The 15,020-nt window shown below is 43.3% G+C and overlaps 1 protein-coding gene across 6 annotated transcripts in view; it reads left to right on the forward strand.

Annotated features, from left to right (window-relative positions):
* The window catches only part of frmpd4 (FERM and PDZ domain containing 4), a 924,678-nt gene extending 909,994 nt beyond the window's left edge, over positions 1-14,684 (forward strand). For 4 of the 6 annotated variants that reach the window (XM_072514082.1, XM_072514081.1, XM_072514084.1 and 1 more), the window contains exons 11-17: positions 286-412; positions 928-1,017; positions 5,628-5,810; positions 6,489-6,642; positions 9,535-10,608; positions 10,901-12,211; positions 12,996-13,153. In XM_072514082.1, coding sequence (XP_072370183.1) covers positions 286-412; positions 928-1,017; positions 5,628-5,810; positions 6,489-6,642; positions 9,535-10,608; positions 10,901-12,211; positions 12,996-13,000 — 2,944 coding nt within the window. In that variant the 3' untranslated portion in view covers positions 13,001-13,153. Of the gene's footprint in view, positions 1-285; positions 413-927; positions 1,018-5,627; positions 5,811-6,488; positions 6,643-9,534; positions 10,609-10,900; positions 12,212-12,995 lie in introns of all 6 variants that reach the window. The other 2 variants (XM_072514083.1, XM_072514086.1) reach the window with 2 other exon arrangements.
* The last annotated feature ends 336 nt before the right edge of the window (positions 14,685-15,020 follow it).

Below are 15,020 nucleotides of genomic sequence, written 5' to 3' on the forward strand. Positions count from 1 at the left end.
TGCACTGTGACAACTCACTAAGCTTGCTTCGACAGCATCTTCCAAACACTCAACATCTACCACCTAGAAGGACAATAGCAGCAGATGCCCTATTGACCGGCTGCGGGAATGGAGAATCCCACTACCGCGGGTGGGGGGGCGCTGCGCCGGAAAGCATGGCTGGTGGACAGGAGAATCCCTCCCCCTATATTTTCACTGAATTAATTCTTTGATTGAAAAATATGAAATATTGAAGCAATCTTTGGAACAATAACTCCTGCCTTTTGACTTACAATTTTCACCCAGGAAAGAATGGGGCCTTGAAACATTCCTTCCTCCCATGGTCTTGCAAAGCATGAAGGAAAAGAATGTGAAGAAAGCACTTTCCCACATTCTGAAGGCAAACCAAAATCTTGTTCCTCCGGGCAAAAAGGTAATGGCGCACCTAATTATCAACAAAAAATAAAATAGCTGTATGAAAGTTGACACTATTAAATGAATTCTGTATTATTATGCAGGAACTATGTGCTACTTACACAGGAGACATGTACCATTGTGTTCAACCTGATCGACAGACGAGAAAAATGAGTCGTAATAACCTTCCAGCTGCAGTATACCATGCCCTTTGTTAAATGCTGAATCCTGTGCTTTAGTAGATGGGTCCATTATGAACTCAATTTGATTGGGGTTTGATGGATTTTATTATTGGTGATAAAGTAGGATATCAATAGGTATGAGTTAAGCTTGTTTCCATTTTGTTTTTTTACTCCAGTATCAATTTCTACATTGACAGAAATTTTGGGATTCCCAGTTTAAAAATACCAATGATTTTTAAGCAATAATTTTTTACCTAGCTGTAATATTGGATACGTTCAAATGGCACCAAATGTTCACTGCTCTTCAATGTAACACTTCACCTCAAAACTAGTTTCTCGCTTTCTATTGCAGCTCTCTGCATTACAAGCCAAGGTGCACTACTTAAAGTTTCTAAGTGACTTGCGTTTGTATGGCGGCCGGGTCTTCAAAGCAATGCTGGTGGTAATGTATCTTAATTTTTCTTCAATAATATATAAGCTGAAATACACTGGGACCAATAATGATATTAACCTTCACCCAAGTGAAGTTTTTAATTATAAACCGTCTGAGATGCAATGCACACACAAAGGTGTCAGGAACAATGGGCAGGATTCTCTAATAATAGGGCTATAACCCCACACCAGTGTGAAAACCGGTGCCAACCACTCCGGCGTCAATGGCCCCCGAAAGTGAGGAATTCTCCCTTTCCTAGGGGGCTAGGTCAGTGCCGGAGTGGTCCCCGCAGCTCCAGCCAGCGCGGAACGGCCTGCGCGAGTTCACGCATGCGCGGAACGGCCGGCGTATTTCCGCGCATGTGTGGGGGTTCCTTTCTCCGCGCCGGCCCCCGGGCAATATGACGGAGCCCTATAGGGGCCCGGCGCGGAGTAAAGTAGGCCCCCACGGAACCAGCCCGCCCGCCGATCGACAGGCCCTGATTGCGGGCCAGGCCACCGTGGGGGCCCCCCCCCCCCGGGGTCGGATCCCCCCCCCTCCCCCCATCCAGGACGGCCCCCGCACACTCACTTCCCAGGTCCCGCCGTCTGGGACCTGAGTAACCTACGCCGGCGGCACTCGCCAAACCCGTCGGCCACTCGGCTCATCGGGGCCCGGAGAATCGCCAGGAGGGCCGCTGTTAATGGCCCCTGACCGGCGTGGCAACAATCCCGCAGGCGCCCGAAAATCGGCGCCGGAGAATGGGGAAGCCGGCGTCGGGGCGCGATTCTCACAACCCCCCCCCCCCCCGGGAATTCTCCGACCCAGCGCTGGGTCGGAGAATCCCGGCCAATATATTTGATTATTGGATCAGAACAGATAACGTACCTTACAAATAAGGCTCATGAATGTAACTTCTTATACTGCTGCACTCACCTTCCAAAGAAGCTGCTGAAATTAGTGCTGTTTAAAAGTTCCGATCCAAATCACCGCTCCACTGTCTGAAACATCTATTTTGGTTCAATGACCTTGAGTGCACTGTAACAATTTAGGAAAATCCGAGTGTTAGGTAAAAATTATCCCCTTAGATGTTCAGAATCTTTACTATTTACTTTTAATACAATTTTTATTATAAACTGTGGTTATGCTCTTCATTGCCTGTTGAAAATGCAGGGAAAAATGTGGAATGGAGGTGTCATCTGTGAGTTTATTTGGAGAATACTGATTTAAGAAATGCACAAATCTTTTATTATTCTTCTTCACTATTGGGGACTTACAGAAATCATAAAATATATTTTTCTCATTCGGAGTTTGGTCTTGATTCAGATTGATAACATGGAAGTCGATTTAGCAGTCTCAACCCATGTCCACACTGGAAAACTGCCCATCATTCAGCAGTAACTGGCACTGAATTGCCAATCTTACTCGGAGGAGCTGTTAAGTTGCTGAGCTTGGGAAATGGAATACTTCAACCTTTCCTGTTTTGAAGTTTGGGTTATGGCTCATTGTTGACGCAGAGTAAAACCTACTGTGCGTGATCCATGACCGTGTATTCCATTGCCGCGGAACTGACAGCCCTCATCTGAAAAACAGTAAAATTCATTTCCCTTCAGAGAAAATCAGGAAAAGAGAAAAAAGAATAAAGTGCAACCAGATCTCAGTTTTATTTATGAGGAGGCCTACACGTAATTTAGCAGCTGTTAATGACGGTAAGCGCTCAAAATGTCATACTCTTATTTCAAACATTCCTACATTCACCTTATAGTTCTCCTCACCTCTAAGCATACAATGGGCAGTCGGATGAGGTCAAGGTTGCAGATTTATACGCAAGTGAGCATTGGTATTTGAAGTTAAGTGATTTTTCCTGAACATCTGTGTAGGGAGACCAGAGAGGAACATTGACATGACTTATAGTCGTCAGGACAGGATTTGGCCTTGGTGCACTACACAATTTAGATAACTTGCATTTATATAGCACCTATAACACAGTAAGATGTGCTTTACAATGTTATCAGTCAAGAATTGGTACAGTAAGATTCCATGTGGTTAAGAGATTGGCACTGTATATGAATAAAGAAATATCCATTACAGTGGGTCATTCTTCTGAGACTAATTTCTCAACTCCATGGATAAGGATTTAATAAGAAAAGACCGTGACTTCCCAAAAATAAACACGAGAATTATCCCTAATTTGGATTAGTCACAAGCTACTCAGAAGTTGCAATTTTGCTTTGTGATATTAGTAACAAGCATGTTAGACTTCAGTCCTAATCGGGACAATAGGCAGCAGCACTCCGCCACCAACCTCGGACCATCGCTGTCCCTATTGCACCAGTCCAGCTGGAGTCGCACTCTTGGTGGCCCAACTTAAATGTACTTTGCCAGATCGTCTTTGGCTGGCTCGACCTTCTTCTTCCGTCCAGTGGCGTCTATTCTGCTGCCTGTCTGGGAGACAAAATACATGTCCTGCCAGCCTTGACTGTCTCTCCATCACGATGTTCCACAGGTGCCTCTGACCAGTCCCCTGTAGCACCTTCCCATTGGTGATGTGTTCTGTGAGCCCCCAAAATAATCCAAAGTTTGGAGGAGTTGACAGGAAGGTTTGGGATTCCACGGTAGGAGGCCTTTAGGTCTATGCAGGTGCGGGATTTCACGAAGAAGGTTTTCCTGCCTTTTCCGGTGATACTGCCTTCCTCATTGTTGGAGAGGGTGCTGTCGGTAATGGGGCTGGAGGTGGTGGGGGTGGGGGTCAACTCACTGATCCACAGGAGGATTTTGAAGGAGGATATGGTGGCATTGGAGGGGGTTAAGGCCAAGTGGGAGTACGAGTTGGGTTGGAGAAGGGGTTATGTTGGGAGGTGCTGCGGAGGGTGAATGCCTCAATTCATGTGCAAGGCTGGGGTTATGCTGCTAAAGGTGGTACATAGGGGGCACCTCATAGAATCTTAGAATCTACAGTGCAGAAGGAGGCCATCCAGCCCATCGAGTCTGCACCGGCCTTTGGAAAGAGCACCCTACCTAAGCACATACCATCTGATGAAGTCAAGGATGAGCCGGTTGTTTGAGAGGGTGGAGGACATCTGTGAGCAGTGTCGGAGGGATCTGGCCAATCATGTATAAATGTTCTGGTCCTGCCTGAAGTTGGAGAAATTCTGGAGGTTTTTTTCAGCACCATGTTGGTGATCCTGCATGTGGATTTGGAACCTGGTCCCATGGAGGCCATATTTGGGGTGTCGGTCTTGCCGGAACTGCAGACAGGAGCGGGGGCAGATGTTTTGGCCTTTGCTCACTAATAGCTCGCAGGCGAGTCCTGTTGGGGTGGAGGTCAGTCTCTCCACCCCGTGCCTCAGCTTGGCTGGGGGATGGAGTTCCTGTACTTGGAGACGGTTAAATTCATTTTGAGGGAGGCAAGTAAGCTGTTCCGCAAGAGATGGGGTTAGTTTATATTACTCTTTAAAGAGCTGGTTACCGTCAGCTGGTGAGGGGGGAGTGGGAAATGGGGGGGGTGGGGTATAGTTAATATGTAAAAAATCAAATAAAAATATTTTCAATAAAATTATACTCCAGAATTTAATTTTAAACCATGTGGTTCAACTATGAACAACATTTTACAGATAGCATCTCATCATTGTGTTCCAGCAGCAAAGGAATCCATTGTTCCATCAAGTATCCAATCATTTTGATATATCTTTACCTTTATATGCTTCAATCCCATTCACAAGTAGCCAGGTTCCTGGGTTTTCTTTCTTCAGCAAACTGTATAGGAATTTGACTGCACTCATTGAAGTAACCCAGTTTATCACAGTCACACAAAGTGCATGGCATGTCTCTGCATTTTGAAGCCTTTTACAGATAACCATGGTCTTGTGTTGCGATGATTATTATTGTCCTTTTATCTGCACCATGCTGCAATCCTATCCAATCAGATTGTTATCCACAGGTTAAGATAAAGAATAAATTCTACTTCTAATAAAAAAGTTACATACTACAAAGAATGATAAGTTGTTGTCAGTTATTTTAAGCAAGTCTTTCAGTCCCACAACCTTGCTGATGTTTCTAAGTCATTAAAGCCATACTTTGACATTACCATGGTGGCACAGTGGTTAACACTGCTGTCTCACAGCATCGGGGACCCGGGTTCGATTCCAACCTTGGGTGACTGCCTGTGTGCAGTTTGCACATTCGCCCCGAGTCTGCTTGGGTTTCCTCCGGGTGCTCCAATATCCTCTCACAGTCCAAAGATATGCAGGTTAGGTGGCTTGGACGTGCTAAATTGCCCCTTAATGTCCAAATGTTAGGTGGAGTTACAGGGTAGGGCACGGGCATGGGCCTTGGAGAGTGCTATTTCAGAGGGTCTGTGCAGACTCTATGAGGCAAATGGCCTGCTTCTGCACTGTAGGAATTCTATGAGAACTAATGGATTGAAATACTGTACACAGTCTGAACAACCAGGCAGCTATTTTGTTTTGCAGTGGAGTGATATTCTATTTATTTTATTTTAGTAAAACTGCATCTCTTTTCACATTTTCATATAATTCATTCTAGTTTTTAATATAAAACCTTTGTCGGATTTTTGAATTTAAAAATATACATGCACTTAAGTTTGACCCTGTCTTGTCTTTTTTTAATGATTCTGACAGCAAGGGGAGAAGCACTCTGAAGTCACTTTATTAGTGGGACCAAGATATGGAATAAGCCATGTAATCAATGCGAAAACACACCTTGTGGCACTACTGGCTGACTTCAGCCATGTCAACAAGATTGAGATGTTCTCAGAAGAGGAAAACAATGTTAGAGTTGAACTGAATGTGTTGGACGTTAAGGTAAGATTTAATTGGAGGTGGGGAAGCAAACTGAGAGGCAGGGGAATCTCACCAAGGCAAGTGCTCTAATGTGAGATTTGGTCGGGGGATTAGAGTTTAGACAAAGGGAGTTGGAGGATTATTGATCAGCAAACCAAGGAAAATAACGACAAATCAAATCTCAAAGTTCTAAAACCACCTCTTGTTATTTTATCACTGATAAGTACATTTTTAACTACAAGCAACATTGAAAGTCTGGAATTTTGCATATCTGCATAATAATGAAAGAATGAGGTGAAAATGTCCACTCATTCTTAAATCAAGTATGTAAATCCCGTCAGTTTGACCTGAATTTGACATTAATTTGACATTAATTTTCCATGTTCTAACTCAACACACTGCAGTCGTGGGATTCGATTTCACGCCTTCTCTATGAATGCATTTGACACAAATTTAATTTCAAACGGGTAGTTTTGGTTTTAGCAAGTGACAATGCCGACCCAATCATAGTTACGGTCGCTGCTAAATTTGAAAGGAGATCCATGCATCTTAGATTGCGGCGAAGTGCCAGTCAGTACGCTTCCCTGTGTAACAGTTATTCTTTAAAGGCAAAGGGAGGTTAACTGGTTTAACGAATTGAAATGAGTTTTTCTCGATCTAGACTGAAGGAATCTCAAGCTGCTGTCTTTTTATTTTCAGCCCATCATATTATTAATGGAGTCAACAGATGCAATGAACCTTGCTTGCTTGACAGCTGGATACTACAGGCTGTTGGTGGACTCACGACGCTCCATTTTTAATATGGCTCATGGCAAACGCACTGCAAATAATGAAGCAGGTAGCATCATTAGATGTGAGCGTGCAATTTTTTCTGATTCTATTACATTCAAAATGTTAATTTAGTAATTATTTCCAAATATCAGAGAGTAAATTGTAAACTGGGGCTGATTAGCTCAGTCAGCTAGATGACTAGTGTGTTGCGCAGAATAATGTTGATGGTACAAGTGCAATCCCTGTGCCAACTGAGGTAGTTCTTGGGGCCAACCTCCTCACCAGCATCCTTCATGGGGAGAGAGGTGGAGACTTGTATATTAGACTGAGAGAATTTAAGCACCAGAAGAGGTCGATAGACTAATAATTGGAAGCTGACACAAGCATGAATTTATGCTATGTTGGAGGGAGGGGAAATTTCCTCCATGCACTATATTTAAAGTAATATAAATTAGTTCATAGTTTTGTTGCACCTAGGGTAAAGGAGATCTTCCCCTGTTGCAACCACATGATTGCATTTGTAAAGAGGTGACAATTTTTAAATATTAGCTCTGAACTTCCTGTTGCCTGTCTACTTACTAAAAAGCTTTGTTTCCATCCATGCACATTCTTGTTTACCCACCTTTTCCCTCTGATCTTCCTCCCTGCTCTCATCAAGCACTGAGTACTGTTGAGGTGTGGTCCAATGCTATGTGACCACCTGTGATCCTAAACAATCAGCTTTGGGAAGCTATTCAACTCCAGACGTCATTACTGTCAAATTCAATTCTGTCTACAGCCAGCCCGTTCACATGCTCACATGCTCTTTCTAGCAGGATTGCTGGAACAGAATCAGGGAATGATGCTGATTTTTAAGCTCCCTAATTTTTTGCTTTATACCTCATTTGGATTCTGCCCTTAATTAACATTTAAAGAAATTTAAAGCAATGGGAATTGAAATGAACTTGGGAGCATATTCTCCCTTCAATGCTGTCACCATAATTCCCTCTTCAATCTACTTTAATAGTATTTGAATTGAATTTAAACCTATATTTTCATTTTTGGTTTTCTTTATGCCCTTACCCATCTAATTCTCCATCTGTTTGAATATGATGCTCCTTCGCAGTTCAATGAGGTCGCAATTTCTAGTATTTTTCTGGTTTATTGTGGCATCTCAAATTAATGTTGACTGCATTCAAAGAGCAGGCGCAGCATAGATTTCCAAGTGTTTCACCCTTGTAGTTTCCTGACTGACCAGCAGTGTCATATCAAGTCCAATAGCTTAAAAACTAAAATGTACAGGGTGGCATGGTGGCGCAGTGGTTAGCACTGCTTTCTCACAGCGCTGAGGACCCGGGTTCGATCACGGCCCCTGGTCACTGTCCGTGTGGAGTTTGCACATTCTCCCCGTGTCTGCGTGGGTCTCACCCCCACAACCCAAAGATGTGCAGGTTATGTGGATTGGCCACGTTAAATTTCCCCTTAATTTAAAAACAAAAGTTTTTAAAAGATAAACTAAAATGAAGGGCTGATACATTAGGACCTGAATTGTTTGGAAGGGAGCAGGGGAGGGGGGGGGGGGGGGGGGGGGGGGGGTGGGGGGAGACTTGATCCCTGCCTTCCTAGGAGATTCATGCTCAAAAGAGCATCAAGTGGCTGCAGGTGAGACTCTCCTCCCCCCCCCCCCCCCCCCCCCCCCCCCCCCCTCCCCTCACTGGGCCAGCAACTCTCCAATCCCTGCAGCAACGGTGCTGCAGTGGACAGAGAAAGAAATGCAGCAAGATGCCCAAGACTAAGTCCAGGTACTAGAGGCCCAGATAAGTTCAAGCAGTCCCAGGGCAGGGAGGTTAGCGAAGATCTGGGGTGCATGAAGCGCACCCCCCGCCCCCTAGCCCCAGGAGGAAAAAAAACAGTATAATGAGCAAATAAGAAAACTGGTCTGAACAATTTTTTTCCTTCCGGGCCATACAAATTCAATCTCCACGCCAGCCGAAAGATTGAGCCTGGAAAGGAAATGGCCCTTAAGTTGCCAAAAGCTGGCGATTAAGGGCCTGACTTGGGGCTGGGACGGGCTTCCTGCCCGAGACTTTGTCCAGCCCAGAGTAAAATCGGTGTGTGGTCGGAGCTTGTGAGAACCTGGAGGGAAACCCGTCCCTTCAATTTCACTCTCCACCCCGGGCGGTGCAGGAGCGTGTTATTCTGGCCTTGGATTTATTGGTGTTCGGTTTGTCTTTCGCCAACTACAGCTTATATTCATGCAGTACTTTTAATGTAATATAATGTGCCAAGACACTTCACAGAAGCATTGTAAACTAAAGTATGACACTGAGCCACATAAGGACATATTAGGTCAAATGATCAAAAATATGGCGAAAGGGAGGTATATCATGAGGGGGCATCAAATTCCATGGAGAGCAGGACAGCAAAGGTTAGGAGAGGGGTGATGAGTGGGAGACAGTGAGTGGCTGGCAAGTGAGACAGCGAGCGAGACAGTGATGGTTCAGGAGAGGGGAGGTAAGTGAGAGAGAGCGGGAAGAGTGCTTTTTTCCAGCTGAGCTTGATCTGTGCCTTCCTTAATGCAGCCAACTGCCTAGGATACTGCTCTCTGAAATTGCAGCATCAGCAAATGCGGCCTAGAACAAATATCTGTCAGGAAATTATTGGAAGCATAGCATGCAGACCACTGTCAGATTGAAGTAATTGTAGCAGAACAAATTTACATAGACAACCTCCAATACAAGTGTAGAAATGGAAATTTATAATGGAGGTGCAAAGCAAGAACACATTGTATGTCTTTAAAATGGGGACCAAATATAGTCCTTGTGCTCTCATGAAATTATCCTGCGGCCTCTAATTTTCCCCCCTGTGCAACACCACAGAAGAGAAACTAGTTTGTTTGTATAATTGTTAATATTAAAGCATTCTGTACGTTATGTGCTTTACAACGATGCTGAATGTTTGTGAATAATTATCTCTCTCCTTTTTTTTTACATAGACTCAGAATACAAGACTAAACATAATACGCACAGCTTAGAATGGAACTATTCACCGAAAAGTTCATGCCATGTTAGGGCTAAAAAGGAAGATGCTCAGCTATCATCTATTAGAGAATCAAAGCAGAAAAACATAGATTTCTCTGATAATTCAATTTACCATGAAGATTCCAGAGGGGGCTTAATAACTGAGATTACAGATATTAATGACCATAGTCACCTCAGGGCTGAATATATGAATGCTCTGGAAGCTGAAAACAAAGTTTATAACAGGCTGTCCTCCTCTGGGAAAGAACCTATTAAAACAGTGCAGGAATCTCCCAGGGGGGCAAAGGTATCCTTTGTCTTTGAGGATCACAATGTAGCTGCCTTTAACCCAAGAAACCTTGGATATGAAAGATTGCTGGATGATAGTCCAAGCAATTTAGATCAACAGACATCTATGTACTTGGCCAATGCAAGTGATATTAAATGCTCAGAGTTTTCGTTCCCAGGGATCGATATAGACAACATTGATACAAATGCTGTTTATGCAAACATCCATGATAGCAGAATGTTTGCAAGTGCAGAAAACATAGAAGAACCATTGTTACATGACATCTGTTATTCAGAGACCACCGATGATGCTGAGGATGAGGATGAGGCCAGTTGTGAGGAAGATATTTCACTTGGAGAGGCAGACAAAACTGACATTCTCAATATTTCTGGGTCTAGTGATGATATAATAGACTTAACGTCACTTCCTCCACCTGGAGGTGATGATGACGATGAAGATGATTTTCTCCTTCACACGCTGAATATAGCAATCGCTGCCCCTCCACCCGGTTTCAGAGATAACAGCTCAGATGAAGAAGATGGCCAGCATCAACCAGTGCAAAGTGCACTTGAGACTGCCCAGACCAAATGTTCTCCAAATGATGACATCCCTGTGTCACTCATAGATGCCGTTCCGACACAGGCCGAAGACCAGAGTGGTGAGCAAGCATTGGATGATGCAGTGGTGTCCACTTTGCAAGCATTGGAGGCACTGGCAGCTTCTGAGGAGCAATCCGTCCAGCAAACTGATGACAGTTCAGGTTCTTTCACCATAGTAACATTTATTCATTGACTGTCATAATGTTCCATCTGTAAACCTGTTAACAACTTGGAAACATTCCAGAACAAATTTTGCCATCAGTGTGTCATCCCATTTTCTGATCTGGCATGCTAATGGAACAGTCTTAGTTGATATTTCATGCATTGGATGCTTTTTATGCACTGAAATTTAAGAATGCTAAACAGTTTGTTTAATAAATCTATTTTATTAAGATTAAAAAAGTGCCTGTGATGAAGTAATTAATTGGGTGTTTATTCTCTTATGGCATACAGGTGTAGTGATATTAAGAGCTTATAGCCCTGAGTCGTCATCGGATTCTGGCAATGAGACAAACTCCTCTGAAATGACTGAAAACTCTGAGGTAGCCTCAGCACAGAAGCATTCTGAGGGTTCCATGCATATGGTTGTGGCCACCAGTGAAGGTTATCAACAACTTCAAGAAGAGCAAACTGAATTCCCAATCTCTCAGAACGAGAACGTAGGGCCCACTTCTAAAATGATTCCAAAAGCCACACATTCCTTGGCTGCTCAACGGGGCAGCAATGCAAAATCCAAAGTTGTGCCTTCGAAACAAATTCTTCCTTCTGAGGAAATTGAGATGGAGCCAGAGACGATGGAGACAAAATCTGTCACTGACTACTTCAGCAAATTGCAGATGGGGTCTCTGATGTATTCTTGCCCAAGTAAGCAAAAAAACAAGACAGGTGATACTAGTGTCAAGATAGCATTTGATGGTAGCATATCAGTGAAAAGGCAGCACGGCAACAGAAAGACAGAACTGGGCGATGACTTGTCATCCAATGGCAAATACAACACATTGATTACAAAGAACAGTCATGGTACAGCCACTTTTGACTTAGAAAGCACCACTTTCCGTAGAGAGACACAAAGTTGGTTTCAAGTTTCAGGGGAAAAAATGACTGATAAGCATTTCCCGGGGTTAATTAATGGTAAAAGTTTTCACAAATCGTGCGTAGTTTCCAGAACGGAACTTGAAGGGAAGGAAGCTGACACTGAAATAGATGATCGTTGTTCCTTGGCCAGCACGTCCGGGCTTGGACGTGATGAAAGCTTTCTTTCTGATACCACTTACATGTCTTCAACCAAACACCTGACTGATTCAGAAGACACAGAGCTTTTCCCCGATGATCACTCGTCAGAGCTTCCAGAAGCTGAGCAGAGTGTGACTAGACTTTGTGAATACCATATGACAAAAAGAATGTCCTCTTTACAAAGCGAGGGTCATTACTCCTTGCAGAGTTCCCAGTGTTCTTCAGTAGATGCAGCCTGCAGTACGGGCAGTAGTACGTGTGCCACCCCAGTGGATTCCCCCCTCTGTACAAATGATATTAAGCACATATTATCGGAATCTTCTCTAAAAGGTCTTGGCTACATTTCAGAAGATCAGCGAACACTCTTGCTTCAAAGCCATGGAACACCATACAAAGATCTGCATCCCCAAGCTGAAGCCATGTGTCATAGGAGAACAGCCCATAACACGCATGCGCCTTCAAATGCTGAACCAATATTTGGTACCATACGTGATGGGTGCCACCGAGTACCCAAGATTAAAGAAACCACAGGTACCTCAGTAAACAGAGATAATATTTACGCAGATGTTGAGCAGCAACATTTAAGATTTGAAAGTAAGTTAGAGAGTGAGGCGAATGATTATTTTCGAGATCAAGAAACGAGTCCTCTTTTGTCAGGTTCACCTCATGAAGTTAGTTCTCAAACTGTTAATACAGATATGGTGGAAAAAGTGTGTAAGTCCCAAGCTGATGATGGTAGTAGTTCATCTCAAGAAATTAAACTCAGCGCATTTCCTCATCTTAAGAGCACACCAATCACATTCCCAAATGAAAATAGCTGTGTAAAGGATCATAAGAAACTTTCTAAGTATTATAGGTCTAACACGTTAACATTCCCTTCCTTAGTTTCAACATCAAAAGATTCAAGCCATTCTAGACACCAGGATTTACTGCCTTCAAGTAAAAGTAGATTACCTAAGAATTCACTGCGTAATTTTAGAAGTATGTTTTTTGCATCCTTACCATCCAAGCTGAGGAGGGAGAATGAGATAGCTAAACAGAGGACTCAGAAACCTAGGCAGCTTGAGGAAACAATTAATAAGGAAAGGAGGCAAGTTGACTGTTTTGACAGACGTGTAGGACAAGATCTGCATTCTGAGCAATGTCTCAGTCTGAGTAAAGGTGCTGCCAGTGAGAATGGAAAAGCTCTGCCTGGAGGTTTTCATGAGAAGCAGCTCTCTGCTGAGGACAAAAAGCAGTGCAACCCAGATTGTAAATTGCAGCATGTTGTCAAGGAGATGCTTAATGATTCTCTGTGTTTTTCTGCCACCCCTAGTGTAGCTTGCACAGAGCCTGAGCAAGAAGGAAGAGGAGGTGCAACTTCAGCATTCACTAAACAATTCAATATCAACAACATTACTCTGCCATCAAACATTTGCAATGATACAATGGTGCCAAGTACCTGCCAAGAGTCACCTGATCGTCCCAAAGTAGAACCAGTGCATACAAAAGCACTAAATAAAACGGCTTGTGAAGTTGGCGGAGGAAGCCTTAAAACTCCTCCCAGAAAGAAGGTGCTGAGGCGTTGCAGCAGCAGTGTTACACCAGGAATGGGAAACGTAGAAACCCTATTAGAAAAATCAAAGACTTCCATAGGATTCCAATATTGCGATCTCCCCGAAATTACTGATCCTCAACCTGTACAGAAAAGAGTTGAACTTCCTCTCGGCGATAGATTATCAAAGAGCCACTCTCAAGGATCAGTGACAACAAATGTATCATGCTGCTCCACGACTGAAGATGGAAAGGAGAGTCTGAGATCATTAGAGATATTTTCAGTGCAAAAGGATTTTCGACACATTAAGCCATTGCCTTTTCCAAAGGTGGAGATGAGCAACTGGAAGTGTCATGGTCCTTTTACCTATTGTTTCCTTAATAAAGACATTGATGCTGAAGATGAAGATGATGGTTATGGCAGTAAGGGCCAATTGTCTTGCTTAGACCAAAATCATCTCTTCTCCAGTTCAACGCAAGCATTCTGTACATCTCCCAGCCCTGCAAATGCCTGGAAAGCTGTGCAACCTACTGTGGGGCCTTGCAGGAAGGCTGGTAGCAGCAAAGGCAAAGAGGAAGAGCACACCGAGACTAATGACATGACATTTGATAGTAGGATTGCCCGAATTAATGCACTAAAGGACACAGGGTATGCATTGCCAGGTGGATTTCTTGCAGCACAGAAAGATGCCAGCGAACTGCTGTCTCTTTTGCAGGCAGGCATTGGACAAAAAGAACACATCAAAGCAGACCTTCATCAACTCCGATTTAGCCAATACAAGCAACTGTTGTCAGTCGAATCCAGAGAGTTGGGAAGTGCTTGCAGGAAAATGGTGGCTGCAGAAAAAAGCCCAGAGGAAATGCTCTTAGCTATGACGTCCAGCTTCCAAGTACTGTGTTGCTTAACAGAAGCCTGCATGCGATTAGTTAAAGTAATGAATTCTGAAACACAGCAACAGGAAATCGTTGCTAAGGTAGACGAGGTTGTAATGAACTATATTTGTCTACTGAGAGCTACTGAAGCAGTATCTGGAGCAGCCCCCATCAACCCTAATGTTAAGGTTTTAGCGCAACATTCAATCACCATGACAACTATCGTAAGCACACTAACCCGTTCACTTAAAATGCTTTTAAATAAATAAGATGCAAATTGTACTTTAAAATGTACCCTTGTAAAGCCATACATAGAGTTTACTGTTAAGTGTGGGGCGACCACACTGACTGCTATAAAGGAAACGTGGTTCATGTGTACATTATGTTTTATATGATGAGGCTGTGAGATATTCAGATGTTATACAGCTCAGTCTGCTAGAACTGTAATGTAATTGAAACTCCCTTTCTGATGACAAGGAGGTATAGAAAGCAATGGTATAAAAATTAGTTATTTTTCATATGGTACCCATGCTCCAGAATGGTTGAGTGGCCTAACCAAAAGAGTGTCAAGATCCCCTAGTACTATAACTGCCATTTGGGGGGGTGGGGGGAGGGAGGGGTTGGGGGGCTGTGGCTATTTGTCACACATGTGATACTGCATCACTCTGTAAATAATAATTATCTAAAATTTTAAAGTATGCTTTTTAACCAATGCAGATAATATAAACAATAAACGATTAAATTGATCTGTCATGTCTTATTATTGGGCGGACTAATCATGAAAAATTAAAGATGTGCATTTCCTGCCTCCTGCTTTGATTTGTTTTTGCAATAATTGCTTCGCACAAAAACACAATTGACGAATATTGTAATCTGATAGGAGTGTGGAAATTACATAATATGGGGAAATATTTGTAGAGAATATGATTTTTTT

The sequence above is a fragment of the Scyliorhinus torazame genome, chromosome 8 (genome assembly GCF_047496885.1).
Source record: "Scyliorhinus torazame isolate Kashiwa2021f chromosome 8, sScyTor2.1, whole genome shotgun sequence".
Taxonomy (NCBI): Eukaryota; Metazoa; Chordata; class Chondrichthyes; order Carcharhiniformes; family Scyliorhinidae; genus Scyliorhinus; species Scyliorhinus torazame.